Source organism: Opisthocomus hoazin, chromosome 10 (genome assembly GCF_030867145.1).
Source record: "Opisthocomus hoazin isolate bOpiHoa1 chromosome 10, bOpiHoa1.hap1, whole genome shotgun sequence".
Lineage (NCBI taxonomy): Eukaryota > Metazoa > Chordata > Aves > Opisthocomiformes > Opisthocomidae > Opisthocomus > Opisthocomus hoazin.
Window position 1 is genome coordinate 32,841,623 of NC_134423.1, and position 23,752 is coordinate 32,865,374.

Here is a 23,752-nt window from a genome sequence, read left to right on the forward strand (position 1 = left end):
CAACACAAACCCCCACCCACAGTCACCACAGCCAACCCCAAGCAAGAGGAGCCGGGTTAATGCCCCGCTTGCCGCCTGCCCAACTGAGCAGTTCAGAAGCTGCCACGTGCTGCCAGGGTCCCCAGTCGCCCACCAGCTGGTCACCCCTTGACTGGCCCTGCTCCCCGCGGTGCCCTGCCTGCTGCGGTGCCCTGCCTGCCCATCCCCGGGGGGCTCTGCCTGCACATCCCTATGGGGCCCTGCAGGGCTGCACCAGGGACACTGGGCACCTCTGGTGGGAGGCACCCGAGCCTGGGGGCTGGGGGTCCAACCCCCGCAGTGCCAGGCCCCTCAGGACTGTGCCGAGGCTCCAAGTGGCCGGTGAGCGCAGAAGCTCTCCTTCCCTGGAAGCGCCAACCGTTGCCTGCAGCAGGAAGGTCGCTGTGGGCCCAACCGCAGCTCACCCAGTTTCACATCCTCCGTCTGCCCTCCCGCAGCCTGCAGAGCCCGGTGGGGCAGCGGCCGATGGCTGCTCCCCGACAGCAGCCACTGCTGCAGCACCCAACGGCCGCAGCCTGCCCACGGTGCCCAGCTGCCCCCGGCCCACGAGCCCCCAGCTCGGTCCAGCGCAGCCCCAGCCACGGGGCAGCAGGGACCTGTCCCTGCTCTGGCCTCGCGACAGAGGGAAGAGCCGGCTGCGAAGCGCCTGCGGTCGCCTGCACGCCGTGGGGAACTCGCTCCTGACCACAGGAAGCTGCCGCAGCCGCGGGCGCAGCGAGGCCAAGGGGCTCTGCAGAGAGAAGCTGCCTCTGTGAGCAAGCGCAGCCCCGACAGACCCCACTGGGGGACCGGACCCCGTGGGGTGCTCGGGCGGGCTCTGCCTGGGACTTGGCCATGGCATTCGCAGTCCCAGGTGCAGCCTGGCTGTCCCCACCACAGGGCTGTGCCGTGGGCGTTGCGCTCCGGCTGCAGGGTGCTGCTGGATGTTGGGGCTGCAGCGCGTGAGCTCAGCTGGTCCCCGGGGCTGCGGCGGAGGGGCTCAGCCTTCTGTGGCAAAGGGGTGCAAGTTCCCCCAGGCTTTTGCCCCCCCCCCCCTCCATCCACCACAGCCGGTTCCCAAATTAGCTTCCTTCTCTGTGGGTTCCCGATAAGCAGCTGCTTCCCATGGCTCAGGTGAGGGGGCCGGTCCCCACCACCTCCCCAAACAGCAGCCCCAGCCCAGCACTGGCTCCTGCCTGCAGCCCGGGCACGGCAGTCCCTGGATCTGGGGGCTCTTCACCTTTTGGGGTCTTCTCTATGGCAGCCAGGGGCTGCAGGGGACCTGGCTGTGGGGGCTCCTGCAGCGGCACTACGACGGGCAGCACAGCACAGCAGGCACAGACCCCAGCTCGGTGCCCCCATCCCAGCTGCAGGCAGGGCCCCAGGCCCCCTCCTGCGGTTGTGGAGCAGACCCCGGTACTCGGTGGGCTCTGTTCCCCCCGGCCCCCACGGCCAGGCTGCCCGTCCTGTGGCACACAGAGCACAGGCAGCGGAGCTGATTTGCATAGTTCTGAACATTTAATATCTCAGTGTCTCTAGCGTTATATCCACATCCATTAAATTAAAAACAGGCTCAGGAGGCAGCTCCCGGCTGATTAAATTACAAGAAAAAATTACTGTGCACCAAAAAGTTATAGAAAAATAGTCCTGTGGCCCCCGGCCAGTGGCTCCGTCCGCAGTGGGCCGGTGCTGGCACTGGCCCAGGGCGGTGGGAGCCTGTGCCACGGCCCCGGTGTGTGGCGGCAGGCGGCGAAGGGGCTCGCAGCACCGGCCCCCAGCCCGCGGGGAAGGGGCAGCGAGGGCAGTGCCGGGCAGGGGCTCCGGCGGGGAGCAGAACGGATTGTCACCAAGTGGGGGCAAGGCACGTCGGGGGGCAGGGGCGCGGGGGCTGGGCTCTGCCTGGCACAGGCAGGGTGCAGGCAGAGCCAGGGCAGCGCAGGCACCGGCACTGCCCGACTGCCCCAGCCAGCAGCGCGCACAGCCCTGCCCGGGGCAAAACACGAGGGGGCCCAGTGCAGCCCCACAGTGCAGGGTCTGTGCGAGGGGTCCCTGCCTGCGCTGGGGGGGCTGAGCTTCGGGCGCAGGGGAAGGCGCTGCCCTGCCCACGCTCTCCGGTGCAGGGGGGCTCCTGCCCACGCTGCAGGCAGCGGCAGCTGCGGTGGGATGGGCAGGCAGCGAGCAAGCAGGCGGCAGGGGCTGAGGCCTGGCCATTATTGCTGTTGAAGGGCATGGGTGGAGGTGGACTGGCCCTTCGGAGGTGGCGGGCTGCCGGGACGCAGCGGGCCAAGCCAGCGCCGCGAGCAGAGGTCTGGCGGGTGCCCGGGGTGTCAGGGGCAGGGGGACGCTGTGCCACAGGCTGGGCTCAGTGCTGGGGGGCAGAGCATGTCTCAGCTCAGGGCAGAGCCACCCTGCCCCGGCCTGCCCAGCCTGAGCAACGACAACGCAGGGACCCCACTCGCTGCCCACCCTGGGGGACTCGCGTGACCCCCAGCAGCAACAGCCCGCCCAGGGCAGGGGACACAACCGCCAGTGCAGGGCCAGTGAGCGCCAGGGCCCCCACGGCTATCAGACACCCCAGCGCGGGGCACAGGATGGATGCAGGGCCAAGAGAGATGGTGCAAGATGGACGGTGCCGAGCTGGGGATGGTGCCAGCAGGGCTGTGCCCGGCAGCCCAGCCTGGGACCAAGGGATGGTGCCGGAGGTGGGGAGCCCCGGGCTGCTGCGGTGCGGGAGGGGGACGGGGGCAGAGTCCGGGGCCCCTCGGCCTCACCTGCCCCAGCCCTGCGGTGCTGGGCAGGGAGGAGGGAGGGGCAGGAGGGCTCATCAAAGGGCACTTTGGTCTCTGATGAAGGCAGTCCTCTCGCCGTGGGCCTCGTACTCCTCACCGTCCGACTCGGAAGGGCCCTCCTCCTGCCAGATGTCAGAGGGGAGCCCCTTGTAGGAGATGATCCCGCTGTCCAGGGCATAGACCTTCACGCCCCGCAGGCTGAAGCCTGAGCGTGCCTGCAGCACCAGGAAGACGGTGACGAAGATGACGACAATGAGGACACAGCTGAGGCTGGCGATGAGGACAGGCAGGTTGGCTGTTGAGGGCGCCTCAGCCAGCCCCTCGCCATCGGCCAGGGCAGGGGACGCGCGGCTGCTCTGCGTCTGGTGGGAGCAGGAGAGGTCCAGGCTGCTGAAGTGGGAGTGCGCGGGGCAGGTCAGGCACTGGTTGGGGCCGGGCCCCACGCAGGTGGCACAGGAGGGGTGGCAGGGCAGGCAGAGGTGGGGCGCGATGGGCTCCACGCTGTTCTCCAGGTTGTTGTATGTGCTCTGGACGCCGGGCGCGAAGCCGGGAGGGCAGCGCTTCAGGCAGCTCTTCTGGTGCAGGTAGTACCCCTCCTCGCAGACTGTGGAAAGGCAGGGTCAGCGCAGCCAAGGGCCCCCCTGAGCCCCACCCCCCGTCCCTTCCCCACCAGCCCCACACTCACCCACGCAGGTCTGGCTGGGGGTCAGGGTCTTGCAGCCGCTGCTCTCCAGCTGGTTGGAGAGGCTGGGGGAGTCGGTGGCTGTCCCATACAGCACGAGCGTGAACTTGGTCAGTGTGCCTGCAGTGACAGGGGGTGAGGACCACCGACACGCCCATGGGACCACCCGTGCTCGGGACAGGCACGAGGGGCTTGGCACTGCTCCCCGCCCCGCGCTGTCAGGACAGCAGAGCCGTGCCCACCCTCTTCTCAGGAAAAGAGCCTGACGCGGGACTGTGCCCCTGCACAGGGCTGCCCGCCGGGCACTGCTGCGGCTCAGTACCGCGTACAGGGCTGCAGCTTGCTATGTCCTCGCTAGATAAAGAGGGGGGAGCCGGGCCAGCTGGCACGGGGCACAGCTGCTGCCCCAGACCCTTGCTGCCGCAGAGCGGCTGCGTCCCCTCCCCGCGTGCCCAGCTCCAGCCTCTCCCCAGCCGGGTCACGGCGAAGCATCCGCGGTGGCACTGGCCCCTCAGCTCAGGGATGCTGGGGGGACACCGGGTGCCTGTGCTGCTCCCACCCCAGCCCCGAGCTCAGAGGCGGCAGCGGCGGGGGCGAGGCCAGCCCAGCCCTACCGTAGTTGTTGGCATCGCTGGTGTTCTCGATCTCCAGCACCCACTCCCCGGAGGGGTCCTCGTCCCACGAGTGCGTCGTCATGAAGGCCCAGTCGTTGAAGCCGTCAGCTGAGAAGTCATGGGGCCTGGGCGAGGCAGGGCGAGAGGTGGGTGCCGGCGTCCTACACACCCACTTGTGCCAGCGCCGGGCACCCCACCGCGCCGCACCTACCTGGCAGCCAGGAGGGTGGAGCGGGTGCCCATGGGGCTGACGAGGTGGACGGCCAAGTCCCCCCGTCGGTTGTAGGACAAGGTCAGCCTGGCCTGTGCGTGCTCCAGCCGGCTGATGTAGTTGGCTTTCCCCAGGCAGGCGTCCACCTTCCGCCGCACCTCCAGGCGCTTCCCGATGTCCCTGCCAAGGACCGGCAAGCATGAGCCCAGTCGCAGCGCAGGGGCACGCGGCAGGGCGCCCCGGGCCCCGCTCCCCGCCACAGAGATTTCCGTCTGCCCCAGCTCCCGGGCGCGGGTGGGTTTGCTCTGCCGAGCACAGGCTGCCCGCTGCGGCCTCCCCAGCCGCTGCGCTCTGCCAGCTCTGAATGGGCCCTTTCTTCGCCCGCCTTGGGGCCGGCTCCACCCTGCCCGGCGCAGCCAGGGACGGGACAGACACGGCCGTCCCCGTCCCACTCCTCGTGTGCGGCCGTCTGCCCCGCAGCCGCCTGCGGCAGCGGCCCTGGTGCCAGCGCAGGATGCCGGTCACAAGGAGTGCCGCTCTGGATGGGCAGGCTGGGTCCCAGGGGTCCGTGGCAGGGCAGCAGGCAGTGCCCAGCCCCGGCTTCCTCCATGGCCAGGGAGGAACCACCACCCACCCCCAGAGCCCCGGGGAGCGCCCCGGCCGCACACGAGACTCGGCACACACTGCGCCGTGGCCAAGCGGGAGTAAAAGGAGCTTCTGTCCGACCCTGAAAAGCCCCTCTGTCTGGGTATGACTGGCGCTGGCTGCTCCCAAACCGCAGCGACGCAGCCTGCCCACAGCCCCCGGCCCAGCCCCAGCAGGCGTGGGCCGGCTCAGTGGTCAGCGCTGGCGCTGGACGGCTGACGGAGGCTTTCCTGGCTCTTCCCAGGCTCTCGCAGGAGGATGGCCTGGGGTCTCGGGGGTAGCTCAGCCCCAGCGATCGTCCCCACTCCCCACCCCGAGGCACCCAGGCTCCCGCACAGGGCCGTGGACGCCAGGCGATGCCCTGCTGGGCTCACCAGCCCTTACTTTGGCTCCGTGAGGACATCGATGACGCACTTCCTCTGCGGTCCCACTGTGGTCCAGTTCTTGGCCAGGCTCACCATGGCCCCGGCATCCAGCAGGCCGTAGCCGTAGGAATGGCTGACTGTCGACAGAGAGGGGGTCAGGGCTGCTCCCGGGTCCCGGCCAGGCCACGCATGCCTGGCCATGCTGCACAGCTCACTGGGAGCCCCGTGGCTGCCAGGGTGCTCTGCCCAGCACCCCCAGGCTAGCGGTGCTTGCAGCACTGGAAGCCCCTGGCCCATCCCCAGCACCCCAGTACCTTTGCGGCCGACGCCGTTGGTGACCCAGTCGTTGGCATTGAGGTGAGCCGGCTTCGAAGTCTGCACCACCAGGTGCTGCATGTCCCGCCAGGTCAGGTTCTTGCTGCGGGGAGACACGAGGCTCAGGCACCAGCGCTCAGTTCCTCCCGGCGCCCCGCATCTCCCTGCCCGAGTGCTGCTGCCTCGTGGGGCCGTCTCGGCTGCCCCAGCCCAGCCCCACTCCGTGCCCGCCCTTACTTGGCTTCCAGGGCGAGGGCGATGATGCCAGCAGCCAGAGGCGCGGAGGCCGACGTCCCTGTGTGCGATTCGGTGCATTTCTGCCTGAGGTCAGTTGTCACCTGCAAGGAGGAGTGTCGGGGTGGGAGCTGCTGCGGGCACCGGCCACATCCAGGAGCCGGCTTGGGGCTTGCACCCCTGTGAGGGTTGCGGGAGCCGAGGCAGAGCCACCGCTCCTGGGGCAGCTCACGAGCTTCCCCCCTGCAGCCCTGAACTCACGGGGCCAAGCCCCGGGAGCGACGCAGAGGGCGGCAGCCTGGGGCCAGCCCCGCTCACAGCACCACAGCCCACTCAGACCCCGGCGGACATCCCCCCCCGTAAGCCCCCGGCCCGCAGACACCGACAGCCCCGACTCACGATCTGCTTCTCGTTCTGGTTGCCGCTGCTGTAGGTGGTGGCGAGGGTGGAGGAGCAGGCCTCGCTGTACCAGGGCACGTTACCGTACTGCGTGGTGCTGCTGATGGACAGCGTGTAGATGCTGTTGGTGTAACCGTCACAGTTGCAGCTGTCGTGCTCGCGGCCCCCGTTCCCGGATGCCCAGACGAAGATGGAGCCCAGCCCCCCTCGGCCCTAGCAACAGAGGCAGGGTGAGGGCCAGCACTGGTGTCACCCGCGCTGCCATAGGTCGGGAAGCCCCAGGCCGGAGCTGGGGACGAGGGGACTGTGCAAGCCCCAGGGAGCCCATAGCCTGAGCAGGAAGGACTGAGCAGATGCAGCGGGGACAGCGGGATGCCACCAGCCAGCCCACTGCCTGGGCGCCCGGCACCCCATCCCTCAGCACCACCATTCCCACGGAGGATGCCGAGGCTGCCCCGACAGGCAAGGCTCTGCGAAGCAGGGGGGCCTGCCGAAGCGGGGCTTCCAAGGACTGATGTCTTTTTCCGCTCTGCCTGCGTGGGATCTGCAGCTGCCCAGCAGCGCTGCGGGAGCTCGGCAGAGCAGTCCCGACCAGCCACGCAGCACCCAAAAGCCACAGCTCCACGCACAGCGTGTAGCAGAGCCAGCGTGGCACAGCGCGGTGGGCTCGCCAGCATGCTCTGCGCAGCCCACGCGTCTCTCCGTGCAGGGAATCCCAGGCAGAACACGGGCACAGCCGAACCAGCCAAGGCACCGGCTGCACTGACAGCACACGGAGACAGCGCGGGAGGACAGGCGGAAGACGTGAGGGCAAGTGGCTGGCACAAAACCAAGCAGGAACCAGCACAGGGCTTCAGAGAGCAGGGAGAGACCGTCCCGGCGCCGGGCTGCACAGGAGCCCTCCAGCAGGGAGGACGGGACTGCTCAGAAGGGTGAGATAAGCAGTCTGCATGGGAGGAGACCTGACTCAGAGCCATCGCGCAGGAAGAACAGGAAAAACCGACAGAGCCTGATCCTGGAGAAAGTCTGGAATACAGCTCATCATGGGAGCGCTGGGACAACGACCAGGGCAGGCAAAGCAAAGGAGATCTGGGGGAAGGGGCAGGAGCTCAGCCGGTGCTCCCCCGGCAAGCTCTCCTGCTCACCTGGCTGACCCCTCGGAAGAAAGCCTCCTCCGCCAGCCGGGCCGGGCCATCCACAGTCTTGCCGTCGTCCTCAGGGCCCCAGCTGGCACTGTAGATGTGGATGTGGTTGGGGTTGAGGCCCAGGGAATGGGCCTCCACAGCATCAGTCACCTCCCCATCCAGCATGCGCACGCCTAGGGCCAGAGAGCAGACGTCACGGGCGACCGACGGGGCAGGGCAGCCGCACGATGCAGGGCAGTGGTGCTGCTGGCAAGAGCCCTCCGTCGGCTGCTGCTGCTGCCCCGTGCCATGGGCCAGCACAGGGCTACCTTGGCCAGCAGCGCCGAGACCCCCGGCACAGCCCACTCCTCCGGCCGTGAGGCACCTGCGGAGTCCAGCGCAGGCTCTGCCCTCGACGCAGGGCAGGGTGGCACCCACCTCCGATCCTGGCGTTGTAAGCCACGCCAACACCGCAGATCCCGTTGTTTGCCACAGCAGCAACTTCCCCGGCGCAGCGTGTGCCGTGTCTGCAGCAGAAACAGGACCAAGCGTGCTCAGGTAGGGCACGAGGATCACAGGGCTGCCCAGGCTGCCTCCACCCTTCCCGAACCAGGCAGCCAACAAAGGCCCCGCAGGGCTTCTCCGTCCACCCTCGTGCTCTGGAGCAGGGGGGACCAACTGGCCTGCACTGGTGGGCAGCCCCCAAGGATGCTGCTCGTGTCAGAAGGGGAGGGAGGGGGTTTCTCCGCAGCGCAGAAGCGTACCCCCGCAGTCCCTGAGGGCCGGTGCTGCCGCCGAGTCCCTGCCGCCCACCCTCTTCCTCACCTGTTGTCGTTCATCTGCGTGTAGCGGGGCTGCGGGTCTGGGTCCTGGTCATTGACATCAAAGCTCGCCCCTGGATCCTGGAAGACAGACCTGGCAGTTAGAGACCACCCACCGCACCCAGCGAGCCCCACCGCCACGGGGCAATGCCTGTACTCCATGGCCCCGAGGCTGGGCCGAGCAGGGGGGCAGGCTCCAGTCCCACCTCCACCGCTTTCCTCCATGTCCCGCCACAGCAGGCACAGCCTGGTGCCACGCACCCCCGGGGCCGCACCGAACGGACTCAGCTGCCCAGACAGGGTCCCGTGGCACATGGCCCTGCGGCATTGCCCCACACTTACGTAGTTGCCCTCCAGGTCAGGGTGGTTCTTCTCAATACCATCATCCAGGATGGAAACCACAATGCCCTTGCCCGTGTAGCCCTGCTCCCAGGCCTGACGCACATTCAGGTCCCGCTGGTTCGTGTTGTACTGCCGAGAGAAGCCCTGGCAATAGCAGCTGCACCCAGTTGCTGGCACTGCAGCAGGGTGTGCCTGGACCCCTCCCAGGCCCAGCTGGTGGGCGAGAAGCAGCCTTCCCCCCGCCCTGCTGTGGCATGGGGATGAGGAAACCCCAGGGGACCTGGGCACAGAGGGCTGGGCACCGAGAAGGGCCATCCAAAAGGAGACCGAGCCCCAGCTGTGCTTGGGCCCCATAAACATGGCTCCCTTCGCAGAGATCAGGCTTGCGCCCGAGCGTGATGACACGGACAGGCACGGGCACAGACTCGTTCCTGGGCCAGGCAAAGGGCTGCTCCCACCTAGTCCAGCCCCGGGTGCTCCCCAGCCCTGACAGCCACCCCTCAGGTGCCACATCTGCATCCCCAGAACCTGCTGTCGCGACCGCACAGCTCCCCTCCTCGCCCAGCAGTGAGCAGCCCCTGCCTGGCACTCACCAGGTACCACTGCTGTGGGAACTTGGGGTCTGTGGGCTCCATGAAAATGTCTCGCTTGGTCCTGCGCTTTGCCACCTGCTGCTCCAGCCACTGCACCTGGGGACGGGGAAGGCATGGGGCTCGCCTGCTGCCCTCTCGGCAGCTTCCTGGCCCGCAGCCAGCAGCCTGCCCAGAGGGGCTCTCCCTGGGGAGCTCACAGCCAGCCCTGGGCTGGCAGAACAGCTCACCCCACCAGCTGCCGCAGCACCCAGACCATCCCCCCGGCCTCCCCTGCCCAGCCGCGCCGTGCCGGGGCAGCAGCACCGTCAGCCCCACGAGAGGCTGCGCTCCAGCGGAGCGGGCAGGTCAGAGCGCAGAGCTCTGCTGAGCAGCGGGCTGCCCAGAGCTGCCAGTGCCGCAACGCGCCGCATGCCCCGCTGTGCCCAGCCTGCCAGGGGCCTGGGCCGGAGCCAGGGCACGGAGGGCCTGGCAGCCCCGGCACACCGCCGTGCTGGGACCTGGCGCTGCCGGCAGCGCCCTGCACACCTTGCCCCTGTACAACGACGGAGAGCCCAGCAGGGAGCCGAGGCCACCCCGCGCCCTGGGACCGCGGCAGCCCACAGGACGGCGACGCCTGCTCTGCCACCCCTGCCCTTGCCAGCCACATGCTGGGCTCCCACCGGCACTGCCAGCGGACGGCTCACGGCAGCTCAGCCCCATCCTGTGCCCCGTGCTGGCTCACACGCCAGCGTCAAGTACCCAGGACCAATGCCAGGACCCTGCAGACAGTAGGCAGGGCCCCCCCGCTGCACGTACCTGCGGCTCCCTGGACAAACGGCTGTGCGAGGGCTGGTGGGGCGAGAGGGAACGCTTCACCACACCGCTGTGCCGAAAGTGGTAATAGTCACCAAAGATCTGTAGTGGAGAAAGGAGTGGGACGGACATGAGCCCAGTCTCCCCAGTTCCCCATTCCCCCACCCGCAATCCCGAGCCCAGGTAGGCTGGTCCCCCCACTCTGGTGTGGCTGTGGGGCTTGTGTCCAGGTACCCAGGGCAGGACCTCCTGCGAGAGGCTGCAGCGACTGGTGACGAGGCAGCTGGGGAGACCCTGGGGCCACAGCGATGCAGCCTCTGCCCAGCTCACCCTCCTGCGGGTCCCTGCACGGCAGTAGGTCTGAACTGTCCGACAGCGGCTGCGCCGGCAGGCAGGCCCCAGGCAAGCAGTGGCAGAGCGCGACAGCCCTTTGGAGCCAGCCTGGAAGAGGCACCAACCTCGGGAGACAAACTGCCGCTCCTCTCCCAGAGCCACCCAGCACCCTCTGCTACTGGGAAAGGGGGACCGGGGGGGTCCAGGCCCCACTCCCCAGGCGGCCCCAGCCAGGGCAGGCAGGTCTGAGCCAGCCCCTGCTCCTCCAGACAGGGCACCTGCAGAGCCCTTCACCCCGAGGGCCCCCGGCCAGCGACCCACCACAGCACCCACCCAGTGCTGGCCTCCACTGCGGGGCACGGCCAGCTCCAGCGGAGCAAAGCAAGGGGGCACGCCAGGGTACGACCCCAGGCAGGGGCAGCCGCTGGCCGAGGAGCTGTGCTGCACCGGCCACGGCTCAGTCCCCACGCGCGCGGGGACAATCCCAGCCTGGGCTGGGGCAGGACGGGGCTCCAGCACAGCCCGGCTGGGCCAGGAGGCCGTGCAGCCGCCCAGTCAGTTATTTTTAAACCCCGAACCTCCTCCAGCACTGTCATTTCCTTGTCCCCTCCTGCACATCCCAGAGGCTGGTGGGACCACGGCAGCCCCTCCCCTGCCACCCACGGCCCCCAGCCCAGCAGCCACCCCAGACTCGGGAGAAGGGGGCCGAGCGCCCACCCTGCCCCGCAGGCAGGACCCGGCGGCCTGGGCTGCACCATCACCCGCAGGGCTGGGCTGCAAGGGCTGCGGGAGCACGACGGAGAGGACATCTGCCCTCCACCGCCCCAGGCTGCCGCAGAACAGTTTGGCTGCAGTTAACAAACCCCACCAAGCTTCGCAGAGCTCTGCAGATGGGCCGCCACTCCGGCCGGCCACACAGCCGGCTGGAGCCGAGCCGGGGACGAAAGGTACACCCGTCTGAGCAGCACCCTCAGCCTGGGGCAGCAAATCTGGGCTGCAGCTCTCCAAGTCATGCACTTCACCCCAAAGCCCCTGTGTGCTCCATGGGGCAAGGACAATGCACCCCAGCACCTGGAGACGGGCCTGTACCACCCCCGGTCGGGGTAAACCGCGTGCCGGCAGGCCAAGCCCCTGCCTGCCGAAGGGGAACTGCTCCGCTCCGGAGGGATCCCCCCATGGCACAGCCCCCCCACACCCACTGCTCCGTGGGCAGGAAAGGGAATGGACTCAGCTGGTGGCAGCCCAGCAGCAGCAGCACAGGACAGCAGGAGCCGAACACCGGGGTCAGGACTTGCATCCACAGCTCCGTCACGAGGGGAGTCTGGTGCTCGCAGCACACCAGCACACACCAGCACACACAGCTGGCTGGGCCCCAGTGAAGGGGCAGGTGAAGGCCCCGGCTGCCAGCTCAGGACCCTGCTCCTCTCTGCATGTGTCCCCCAGATCTTGGACCGTGGTGGGGAGCAAGCTCGCAGCAGGGGACAATGCAGTGTGCAAATCAACCCCACACTGTGCCAGCTGGTGTTATCCAGGGAAGCTGCAGACCACACCAGCTGCCCGAGACATGGTGCTCGTGACGGGGGGCTGCGTTTCCTGGTGCCAGTGGCAGCTGGGCTCTGCTCCGGCCCTGGGCTGGTGGAGGAACGGCCAGGACCTGGCCTGCAGCTCTGCACCTCCTCCCTGCGCACACAGCCAGCTGCAGAGCTGCAGCCCTGCCTGCCAGGGCAGCACCGCACCTCCAGAGTCACTGGGGACAGACCAGGCCAGCTCCCCACAGCACACTGCACCCCCCCACTGCACACTGCACCCCCCGCAGCACACTGCACCCCCCCGTAGCACACTGCATCCCCCCCGCAGCACACTGCACCCCCCCGCAGCACACTGCATCCCCCCGCAGCACACTGCATCCCCCCCGCAGCACACTGCACCCCCTGCAGCACACTGCACCCCCTGCAGCACACTGCATCCCCCCGCAGCACACTGCACCCCCCCTGCTGCACACTGCATCCCCCCCGCAGCACACTGCACCCCCCGCTGCACACTGCACCCCCCGCAGCACACTGCACCCCCTGCAGCACACTGCATCCCCCCTGCAGCACACTGCACCCCCTGCAGCACACTGCATCCCCCCGCACAGCCTGGGACGCCCGGCAGCTCTGAGCGCCCGGGGAGGTGCCGAAGCGAAAAGCCTCTGCGCTGGGCTGGCAGAGGGGAAGGCAAGCTGCAGGCCTGCTGCCCTCCCCCAGCACCCCTCACCCCGCCGGGGGTAAGGACAGAGCTCCGATTGTTCCTGCAAGCAGATCGCCGCCCTGCCTGGCCATCCGGCGGGATTAGGTCTGCACAGACACTGCGGTGGCAGCCAGGAGCCGGCCAGCCCACACGCTTCCACCCTAATCCCCACAGTCCCTGTCCTCAGCAAGGGCAGAGCGGCCCCCCAGCCGCGCACGTCCCCGGGACTGATCCCACAGAGAGCAGTGCCAGCTTGCCGCTCCTGCCTGACCTCCCACCACGGCTCATGGCCACCTCGCAGTGCCGGGGCCAGCAGGCTGCCGCCCTCCCGCTGCGTCCCCAGCAGCAGGGCGACGTGCCGGGTGGCAGCAGGGCTCACGGGGACCTGCAGCCCAGCGGTGTGGGAGGTGAGAGCACTCCTCCCTGCGCTGCTGCCGCGGCCGCTCAGCCCCGGGGTCCTGCCCGAGCACCCCGGGGCCGGCACCAGCAGCCAGACCCTTCCCCAGAGCTCCCCATACCCAGCTGGGGCGGGCAGCGCCTGAGCCCCTTCCTCTGCACCAGCGGCACGTACCACCGCAACCCCCCCACTGCCGCATCCATCCCTCCCCTCTGACCCCCGCCCCCCCAGCACCGTCCTTTGGTCTCCTTCAAGGCCCCTGGCACCAGACGCGGGTGCTGGCAGCTCTCTGTCGGAGGCCCGGGGTCTGCCCGCCAGCCCGGCTGCGCAGGCAGCGGTGGAGCAGGGAGTACGCCGGGACAGCACGCCTCCAAGGACAGCGTCCAGACCCCGGGCTGAGGCCAGGCTCCTCGCAGATAAGGACCCTGGGGGCCTCTCACTGGGGCACTGCCAGAAGCACCCGGTCCCCCCCCTCCCAGCCTGGCTGCCGCATCCTGTCCCAGCCGCGCACACCCCCAGGAACAGCAGCCCAGAAACCTCCCGGGGGGGAAAGCCCAGCTCCTCCTAGCCCTGCTCTTCCCACTGCAGCACAGACACCAGGATGGGCTCCAGAATGGGCAAAAACGTGCCCAGCCCAGCAGCTCCGGCGGCAGCCCAAGCTGCCGCAGCTCACGAGGCTCTGCCTGCAGGTGCTGCCTTGTTGCTGCTGCGCCAGCAGCTCAGCGGGCTGGGAGAGCCGGGGGGTGCCAGCCTCCAGCCGCAGAGCAAATGGTGCAGGGAGAAGGTGGGCATGGGTGGGCAGAGCTGGCACAGAGCCTCCAGGACTCACAGGGAAGGACCCCAAACAGGGCTGACAGGCACCCCCAGGCCGGTGGAGACATGGCCGCAGAGCCCGGTGCCCCTCCACCCCGGCAGCTGTGCCTGGGACCTGGCACCGCAGCGCAACGGGAAATGCTGCCGGAGCCAGGAGCAGGCTGATGGTTCCTCAGCCCCGTCCCCCACTCCCAGGGGTCTCAGTGGAGACCCGGCCCAGCAGGACATGTCCTGGGCCACTCCCCCCGTCCCCTCTGCACAGTAGCCACCCTGGCCTGACACGTCCTTTGCCTGACATCAGCTCTGAGATGCTTCCCTGCAGACAGCACCTGTGTACATTGTCCCCGCAGCCCAGATGCCCTTGCTGGGGCCTGAGCCCAGGCCCCACAGATCTCCCTCTGCTGGCACAAGCCCCAGAGGATTTGGGGCTCCCTGTCCCCAGAGCCCTGCGTGCCCACCGCCCCACGCAGGGCTCCTTTTGGGCGGCAGGGCAAGGCGCCCGCCAGCTCCAGCGGCAGCCACCTTCCCCACCGGCTGCGGCTTGCGGCAGCTGCTCACAGCGAGGTCCTGACACCGCAGCCATGAGTTGTGCAATTTCCTCTGGGATTTTGTCCCTTGCTTCCTTCCCGGAGAGCCAGCCCAGCCCGGCGGCAGCACCCCGCTGCGGGGGCAACAGCCCCCCGGGCACGCAGGCAGCCCGCCAGCCTCACCTCGCCGGAGCAGCGCCAGCCCAGCGCCCGTGCCTGCGCGGCGCCCAGGGGTCATCCCGCTGGGCCAGCCCTGCTGCGCCCGCTCCCATGGGATCCCCTTGGCACCCCCCTGGCCACGGCAGCCATGCTGGCTCCATCTCCATCGGCAAAGCCTCCACCTGCCTCCAGTGCCCTGCCCGCAGCACAGGGCCGAGAAAAGCCCGCCAGATCAGCCCAGGGCAGCCGCCACCACGCCACAACAGTGGCATCAAGAAGCGCTGGGCTGCACGAAGCGGCCTGCCAACAGAGACACGTCCTGCCCGCAGCACTGCACTGCTGTCGGCCCGCCCGGCCCCACGGCACTCGGCCACAGCCCGGCTTTCACGCCGACGCCTCGGGAGCCAGGCCTGTGAGCACCCTTGCTAGCAGCGAGCGCACAGCGTGCAGCCAGCCGAGGAAAGCAGAAACAGGGAGCACAGGGGAGCCAGGCCCTGCCAAGGCTGCCGGGAGGAGAGCACCGCGGGGCTCCTCACGCTGGGGACAAGGCCAGGAACAGCAGGGACTGCAGGGAACATGAGGGGCCCTGGTTCCTTCACCGTCACCCCGTCCTCCCCGCCCCGCTGCCAGGAGGGTGACAGCCCCAGCACAGCTGCAGGCGCTGCCCCATCCCACCAGTGGCTGAGGGCACAGAAAGCCGAGCGCGGTGGGGACCTGCTGACAGACCTCCTGTAAAGGGCAGCTTAGGGCCAGGGACATGCGGCTGCTGTCGGCTGCCCGCTCTGGGGACATCCAGAAGCTGCTGCTGCCCCAGCTGGGCTGAGGCCGTGCCATGCTGTGGCAGCTTGCTGCGGGGAGCACTGGTGCAGACCGGGAGCCCTCCCCTTCCCCACCAATGCACAGCACTCCCAATTTCTTCACACTGGGACGGGCTTTTCCTCCTTCCCCTCCAGCAGGCAGTGTGCCGTACCGAGCCGTGCCACGCCACCAGACCATCCCGTCGGCAGGGAGGAGGCCCCAGCTCCATCCAGCTAATTACCACCCTTGAGTCAACACAGCGGATGCCGGAAGGCGGCAGTGAACGGGCGCAAATGCAGTGGCCCTGCTGCCAGAAAGAGCAGCTCCCGAGCCAGCTCCGGGGCCGAGCCCGGCGCCCGCCTAGATCGCGGCAGAGGACACCACTTCTGCGGGGAGAGGGAAGCGGGCAACTTACCGGGCCCAAGTTGAGGAATCCATGCTTCCTGGCCAGCCTGTCAGCCTCCTGGGGCCCTGCGGGGACGAGCACGGCCCAGGTGTTCGTGTAAATACGCTGGGCCAGCACCTCCTGGGCCAGGAGAGCAAGGGCAACCACGAGGGTCCAGAGCAGGAGCAGCGAGCAGGGCCTCAGATCCATCAGAGTATCGGGGTTCCTCTAGCTGGGGAGCAGGAGGGTCCTGGGAGCAGCAGGTCCAGCGGCCTCCCTGCGTCAGCGCCCCGAGGCACGCCGGCCTCTCTGCCCCGCTGGCGCCTGCTCAGCCCAAGAGAGCATGGGGACAAGGCCGTAACAGCAGGAACAGAGCGTCCAGGACAGCAGTACAATCTGCAGAGAGACGGGAGAGCAGTCAGACCGCAGGGCACCTCTCCTCCAACCCAGGGAGGGCAGCTCTGGCACTGGGCGAGGGGTCCTCGGCACACAGCACCCGTGCCCACCGCGGCGGCCGCTGGCTCAGAGCCACTGTTTACCCTGTCGATTGCCCAATGTGCACTTACGGTCTGTGCTTACAAACACGAGAGACGAACCAGCAGGGGAGAGGGCAGCAAAGGAGGGGGAGCAAGGCAAGGGAAGCCGTGCCTCCTGCTGCCATGGTCTGCAGCAGACAGGCTGCCTTCTCCAACCCGAACGGGCCTATCTGGGCACAGAGCTGGGAGCAACCGGGATGGGAAGCCTGCATCTCCAGTCCCAAGCAGAGATCAGAGGAGATGCCCCCAGATACTGCGCGAGGAACCCCGGCTAAACGAGACTGGGAGGAGGAAAGCCAGGGAGAGTCCTTGCTCTCCGTTTAGCAGAGCCCCAGGCCCCAGCACCTCCACAGCCAGCGATGGAGCAGGCAGTGCCTGGCAGCAGTGCCGAGCGCCGCGCTGCCTGTCACCAGCAGCAGCTCAGCTGTGCCCTTCCACCGGAGCACAACATGGTGACACCGGTGTGACTCATCTTCACAACAGAGAGGAAACCGGCACAGGGATGAGGGAAAGGGGCGCACCGTCAGCTCCAGCACACACCCAGGGACCTGCACACAGGGACGCCTGGGGACAGGAGGGCACACACCAGAAGCTGGGAAGGCAGGTGGAGAGCAGGGCAGGGAGGAACCCACCCGGCGCAAAGGAGTGCACAACACGATGGTGCCAGTGCAAGCTCCACAGGGACCCTGAAATATCTGGCCATGTTTCAGAGACAGCGGGAAAGGTGAGAGCTGGCAGTGCCCAGAGCAGCCCCATTCCCCTCTGGCGAGCAGGGAGCCTGCGGCGCTGCCAGGGCAGGAGAGCAGCTCCTGGCAGCCGCCGGAGACCCCGCCGCAGGCTGCAGCGCAGACAGTGCCGCGATTGAGGCACGCTGCGGCTCCCCCCCAGCAACCGGACCTCGGCCGGCTGCGGGCCTGGCTGCCCTGCGAGGCACCCGGGGCCGCGAGCCCCTGCTGGAGGCTGGACCGGAGCCCCGGGCCCCGGACTGTGCCAGGGCCCCAGTCCCAGTTTCCAGTGGGAAGGCTCACGGAGCACCCAGGGAAGGGAAAGAGCTCGCAGGAGCGGAGAGCGGAGCAAGCACAGCACAAGGGGACACTGTCTGCCGCGGCTGGTCCCCACGCCGGCGCCTCGCCCCCCCGGGTCCCCACGCCAGGCAGCCTCCCCCGCCTCGCCGGTCCCAGGGCCAGCAGCCCCCTGCTCCCCCCGGGACAGCGGGCCCCCGCCACGGGGAGCGGAGCCCGGCGCTCCATAGCCCCGGCCCTCGGTGCCTGCTGCCCACCCTGCGAGACCCCCCAGCTCCACTGCACGCCCCGGACCCGCCCGCAGACCTCGGCCCGCAGCCCCGGGAGCAGGAGCAGGGCCGCGCCCCCCGCCCCGCAGCCCCGCAGCGGCACGCCGGGATCCCGCCGGGGCTACTCCCCGCGGGCCGGGCCGGGCGGCGGGGCCGCGGGCGCTGCGAGGGTGGCCGGGACGGGGCCGGCCCCGGGCCGAGGCCTGGCTCCCTCCGCGCCCCCGGCCTCCCGTGGCCGCCGCTCCCGGCCCGCAGCCCCCGGCAGGCGGGCTGTGCCCCGCGGAGCCGGCCCGGGCCGCCGCACCGGGGAGCGCCCGCCCCGGCCCGCAGCGCCCCTGGCCCGGGGCTGCCCGCCGGCCCCGCCGCCTCCCGGGATCCCGCCCGGCCGGGGCCGCCGCAGCTGTCAAACCGCCGGCGGGTCGAGCCCGGCCCCGGCCGCGTCCCCGCGCCCTTACCGCGCGGCCTGCCCGCTCCCCCCGCCGCGGCCGGGCCCGTCTGTCGGCGGCGCCGCGTCACGCCGCGGGGCGCCCGCAGCGCCCGCCCCGGAGCCGGGCCCGGCCCAGGCAGGGGCGGCCGGGGCGGCCGGCGGGGCCGCTTGTTTACGCCGAGCAGCTGTCAGCGCCGCCTCGCCCCGCCCCGCCGACCGACCGCGCGGCCCGGCCCGGCCCGGCCCGGCCCTGCCCGCCTCGGCTCGGCTCGGCCCGGCGCGGCCCGGCCCGGCCGCCGCTCCGCCGGGCGCCGCCGGATGCCGTCACCGCCGCCCGCCCCGCCCGCACCGGCGCCGCCGAGAGCTCCGCGCCTGGCCCCTCCGCCCCGCGGGGCCGGGCTCCCGCGCCCCCCGCCGCCAGCACCAGGGCCGCCCCGCTCGGCCCGGCCTGCGGAGCGCGGCCCTCCGCCGGCACCGGGCACGGCCCGGCCTCGCCCTCCCGGAACACAGCCGCGGGGCTGCCGGTGCCCGCCGGGGCTGCCCGCGCCCACCGGGGCTGCTGGTGCCCCCCGGGGACTGCCGGTGCCCCCCGGGGCCTCGGGGTGCCCGCGACCCCCGGGGCTGCCCGCACCAGCCCAAGCAGCAGCCCCGGACCGGCGCCGTGCAGGGCAGACCCCAGCCCCACGCAGGGGTGCCAGGGCAGAGCAGGGCACCCCGCGGATGCCCCGTCTCGCGCCCAGCGCAGCGGCCGGCGGCTCTGCGACGCGGGGCTGGCAGACACGAGCCCACCCGCACCATGCTCCGGCCCTCGCAGTCACCCGCGCAGGGGGCTCCTGGGGAGCGGCACCGGCCCCCCCGCGCGGTGCGTGTGGCCGGGGCTCAGCCGCCACGCCGCAGCCCGCCGGAGCAGCTCTCTGGCAGGCAGCAACACAAGGAAAACCCATCAGCCCTGCTCCGGGCTTCAGGAGGGAGACACCCACCAAGGAGAAGAGGTGAGCGGGGAGCCGCGGCTCATCTGGGCTCCGGTCACTTCTGAGAAACAGCTCCTGTCCCCCGCGCGCGCGGGACCACGCCAAGAGCAACGCAAAAGCCGGGTCAAGAGCAAAAAGCAAAAGCAGCAGAACCCAAACTGACCTGGATCCTCCGCACCTCGGAAGCGGCCTGGGGAGCCCCGCAGCAGCGGGTCCTACAGCTCCTCACAGAGGAAACGCAGGCACTCGGGTATCACGATCGAGATCATAAAGCATTAGCAATCGCACAGGAAACAGTCACCTTGGCAACGGGGATGCTGAGAACAGCCCAGAAATCCCGGCACAGGGCAGGCTCTGTCAAACTGGGTCAGTGTCGCAGGGCAGGCGCCCGGCTGCAGCGTCGCCACGGCAGCGACTCCGGCCGGGCTGACCCGGCGGCCGGCCCCGACAGCTGTTGCTGGGGACCACGGCCGCGGGGCTGCGGTGTCCCGGGCCAACCCTCCATGGCCGCGGTCCCATCGGGCAGCACTCACCCCTGTGCCACCACAGCCCGGGTGCGCAGCCGAGCCCAGAGCGCCCTGCGGAGAGACGCAGGGGGTACAGGCGCTGGTCCTGAGCCGGACCCCAGCCGGTGGTGGTCGGCAGGCTGCCTCCCGCCCCACCAGCGTGCCTGCGCTGCAGTTGCCTCGCCGGGCGCTGGCAGCCCTGCCCGGGAGGTGACGAGCGCTGCACCCGGCCCCTGTGACATGTCACACTGCCGAGAGGAGCTGACAAAGGGCCTTGTCACCGCAGCTCACCGGGGTGCCGCGGGCAGGCAGGCAGCACCTCCCCTGCAGCCACGACTGGCCTGGGGCCCGCGCTGACCCCGCAGCGCTGCCGAAGACAACGCCTGTCCGCAGGAGCACTGGGCCGTGGGGCGAGGCCATGGATGCGAACGGGACCAGCTTTCCTAGTGGCCCCCCCGCCGGGGCCGGCTGCAGACGGGGCAGAAAGTGGCGCCGCCAGGCTGGGCCTGAGCAGCCACGGTTTCCCCCACGCCTTACGGGGCTGCTCGGCATCCCTCTCCTCAGCCCTGCCTGCGGGGCAGCGAGGGTGCAGCAGCTACCGTAGCCGGGTCTGCCAGGACCACAAACCCTCCCCGCAGACGTTTAACCGACTCGTGGGCCATCGCTCGGAGGCGTCGGCGCATGCCGGGAGAGGGCTGCTCTGTGCCGAGACGCCCAGTGCCCCATCACGCCAGGCGATGGCCCGCGGCATCCCCCAGAGCCCACGCTGCAGGCACAGGGGCCAAACTGCTCCCTGGGGCCGGGGGAGACCTCCCGTGCTCCTCTGCACCCAGCACACTACATGGTGTGGCCCAGCAGCACACAACAATCAATAGAAACCTACTTTCACGGAAAAATCAGGTCAATTTTTGGCTTTCGGGTTGCAGAGATGGCACAGGCTCCAACAGTGATGCAACTGCCCATCTGCGCGCCTTTCCGGGAGGCAGAGCAGCGGCATGGCCGGCCCCCCGCCTGCAGGGACCCCCGGCCCGGGGGGAGTGTGGGGAGGCAGCAGGAGGGCGGCAGTGCCACGGGTGAGGACAGACGGGGAGGGGGGAGGCAGGGCAGAGGGCCCTCAGAAGCAGCAGGGAAAGCCAAGCAGCGGGCAGGCGCGGCAGGCCGAGGACATCAGGGGGACTAGATCGATAACGACATGTTTACCTGGCACCCAGCAGCCTGCCCTGCCCCCACGCCCGTGCCAGTGCGGGGCGAGCCTGCAGACCCTCTGCTGCGCTGCGTTCGCGCTTCCCAGCCCCGTCGCAAGCTCCGGCCGCAGTCCTCTTTCCCCGGAGTCTCTCTGCCCCTCTCCTCCCTTTCCCCGCTGGGTGCTAGCAGCAGGCTCTGGGCAGGCCCCCGTGCCCCCCGAGCAGGGCCTGCCACGGCCCAGCCGGGAGCTGCCTCCGCAGGGTCCCGCCGGCTCCAGGCTGTTCCCAGCCACGCTCCCAGACACAACATCTCCGCAGTCACACGCAGTGCTCGACACCAGACCAAACACCCTGACCTTGCTCTGCGGTACAGCTGCAGACACAAAGAGCGGCGCTCGGGATGGTTCCGCAGCTATATCTGCCGCCGGGTTTGTCAGCAGCAGCCACGGTACCAACCCACGGCGCTGCCCCCGCCGTCGCCTGTCCCCCCAACGCCGGCTGTGCCGGTGCAGGGACGCCCTTGCCCAGCGCCAGCACCGTACGGTGCCTGCGGTGCCCGGGGTCACCACAGAAGTGCCACGCACTGGGACACAAGCACCCGCGTGCAGGAAACGCCACGGGCAGAGCCCACCTGCGCCCTGCAGCAAGCGCCCATTCGCCCGTGGGCTCCGTGGGCTGGGAGGGGTGCTCACAGGCATGGACACACAAACCTAGCCCAGAGCAAGCTGGCAGGGCTCTGAGGAGCAGACTGGCCCGTGCCGGGCGCTGGCCGTGCTCCAGGCTCGCTCCCGCCGGCAGCTGCCAGCCTGACGCAGCCCTGCACCGCCCCGGGAACGGGGGCTCAGCCCCGCAAAGTGCCCCTGGCTCCTGCCGCAGCCCGGCCGCCAACTGCCCAGCCGCTGCAGGGCTGACACGCCAGCAGCCCTGCACTGGGGGACAGAGCTGGGGCTGCCCTCGGCCACAACAGCTCGTGGCAGCCCGTCTGCCGCACCCCAGGGGATCCGGCAAGGGCAGGCACAGAGCCACGTCCCCTCGCGTCCCCTGCCGCACCAGCTCGGGCAATGCCAGCACTCAGCTTGCCCAGCTCGGCTGTGCCTCTCGAGGGGATGCAGGCAGAGAAGACACGTCGCAGGCTGAGGGCCACTCGAGGCCTCCGACGCCTGTGGTCACGGAGCTGAGCCAGGCTGTGACAGCATCTCCCTGTTTGCTGAAGTCTTCAGTTTTGCTTCACCTGAACGGGACATTACATGCTTTGTGTGCAGTCCCCAGTTTTCTTTAACTGGTGTGTCCAATTGTTTCGCCGAGCGCTGCCGGAGCTCACTCCTTGCCACGGTGGCACAGAACTCCCGAGGTGGGAACACTCTGTGACAGCCCTCGAGATTGTATCTCATCAGATGACCAAGCGCAGAGCGGGAGCGCTAATTGTCATCTGGGCATAAAGGCCAGAGACACACAAACGAGCTTTCGCTCGCTCCTGGGCAAGGTGGGGGAGGGCCATCAGCTGCTGTAGGGTTACAGAGCTACGAACGCCTCAGCCACCACGGCAAACCGTAAGCTGCAGCGCAGCAAGGGAGCCCTGCGGCACCGGGATCCCATGTGCACCGCGTCCCTCCTCCCTGCACACCTCTAACGGGGCAGCCCCAGCTCCTCCAGCTGCTGCCGGGACGCGCTGAAGCAGAGGGGCTGAGGAGAGCCCACCGCTTTGCCGGAGGCAGAAACAGGGTTGTCTGAGCCAGCTCCAGGAGGGGGCCGCAGGGCGAGCCTCCCCCTGCGCCGCGGTCAGGACCGAGCCCAGGACGGCCGGGCGCAGGGCTGCGAGGGCTGGGTCCAGCCGCCTACGCCCGCAGCCCGGCAGGGTCCCTGCCACCCGGCTGGGTCTGCCCAGCGCCAGCACACAGAGGTGCCAGGGAGAGTGCAGGGTCCCCAGGAGAGAGCCTGCCTTCAGGCCAGCCCTGGGACCTCTGCAGCCAGTGCCGGGACCCCCACCTCAGTGGAGCCGGGCCCGGACTGGGGGCAGTACCGCTGCCGAGAACCGGGTCTGCGCCCCCTGAGAGCGGATGAATGAGACCCGCCCGGGAGGGCATCTCTCCGCTGGGAACGCCAGAAGGAAAGGAACTCCCTGCACTGCCTCCGGGGCCGCGCTCCAGTGCTGACCCAACTGGAGAAGCACGCTTGCTGCTGTGCTGGCCTCGCCCCCACGGCCCCCGCCAGGGCAGCGCAGGGTTAAAGCACGGCTCGGGCCCTCTGCCTCGAAAACCCCGGACGAAGGGTGCCAGCAGGCAGACCTCCCCCCCGCCAAAACCTCTTCCTTCCTTTCGAGCAGGCAGCACAGGATGGCAGACGTGGCTGCGGTGGCTGGTGACACAGTTCTGCCCAGCTTCAAGAGAAGTCTCACCTCTGCGGCTGGCTGCCAGAGCAGGGCAGCTCGCGCAAGCCAATCGCCCCCAGCGCTGCCCTCGACTTTCCTCTGCGCTGACGTGTGCCAACGTGGGCCGCTTACAGAAAACCCCTCACGCCTGCCGCGAAGCCGGGACGGCCCCAGCCCTTCCCGACATAGGTGCCACCGCCGCCACGTCACCAGTGCCACCGGGAAGCCCGGGGGCTCCCCCAGCCCCGCACCGCAGAACGGCGGGAGCAGCCCCGCCTCCCGGCACCGGCCGGCGCGCGGCTGAGCCAGGATACGGGGCTGCGCCGGGGCCGCTCGGCGGGGCCGGCTGTGCGCAGGCAGAGCCGAGGGCCGGGGCTCGGCTCCGGCTGGCAGAGGCAGCGGCCGCCCAGCTCCGGCTCTGCCCCGAGGGCAGCGACGCGGGCGGCGGGCGCGGCGCAGACTCTCCGGCGGCTCCGCCACCGGGCCCCGCTGTGCGCCAAGCCGGAGGAATGCGGCCTCCGGGCAGGCGCAGGGCGCGCGGCCCCGCGGGAGTCCCGGGTGATACTGGGTTGCCCGGAGCCCCGGAGGCCACCGCGGCCCCGCACGGAACGGGCCCGAGCCCCGCAGGGCTCGCCAGGGCCCGGCGGCCAGCGAGGCGGGAGGGAGGGCGGGCGGACGCACCGCACCGCGCCGCGGCGGGAGGCGGAGGGCCCGGCCCGGCCCGGCCCACCCGCCGCTCCCCCGCCCCGGGCCCGGCCGAGGCCGCCACCGGCTCCGCGCAGGACGAGCCCGTCCCGCAGAACGCGGCGCCCCGGAAGTGATCCCCGGTAACGCCACTTCCGGTTACTCGGCGCAGGCAGTCGGGGGTTCCGCTTCCGGCGGAA

The 23,752-nt window shown here is 70.0% G+C and overlaps 1 protein-coding gene across 4 annotated transcripts; it reads right to left on the reverse strand.

The window, feature by feature from the left end:
* Positions 1 to 1,514: 1,514 nt before the first annotated feature.
* On the reverse strand, positions 1,515 to 23,214 carry FURIN (furin, paired basic amino acid cleaving enzyme). 4 transcript variants are annotated; one of them, XM_075431278.1, is made up of 16 exons: positions 22,896 to 23,214; positions 15,616 to 15,981; positions 9,948 to 10,046; positions 9,153 to 9,248; positions 8,560 to 8,688; positions 8,222 to 8,298; positions 7,835 to 7,923; positions 7,418 to 7,590; positions 6,273 to 6,485; positions 5,877 to 5,977; positions 5,639 to 5,742; positions 5,344 to 5,461; positions 4,315 to 4,494; positions 4,104 to 4,228; positions 3,493 to 3,609; positions 1,515 to 3,411 (listed from the first exon to the last, which is right to left on the reverse strand). In XM_075431278.1, exons 2-16 carry the CDS (start codon positions 15,793 to 15,795, stop codon positions 2,843 to 2,845), a joined length of 2,370 nt encoding a protein of 789 aa, XP_075287393.1. In that variant the 5' UTR covers positions 15,796 to 15,981; positions 22,896 to 23,214; the 3' UTR covers positions 1,515 to 2,842. The 4 variants fall into 4 exon arrangements, with proteins under 4 accessions (XP_075287393.1, XP_075287394.1, XP_075287391.1 ...); XM_075431279.1 differs by lacking the exon at positions 22,896 to 23,214 and adding an exon at positions 18,974 to 19,390; XM_075431276.1 differs by lacking the exon at positions 22,896 to 23,214 and adding an exon at positions 17,868 to 17,945.
* Between the last annotated feature and the right edge of the window lie 538 nt (positions 23,215 to 23,752).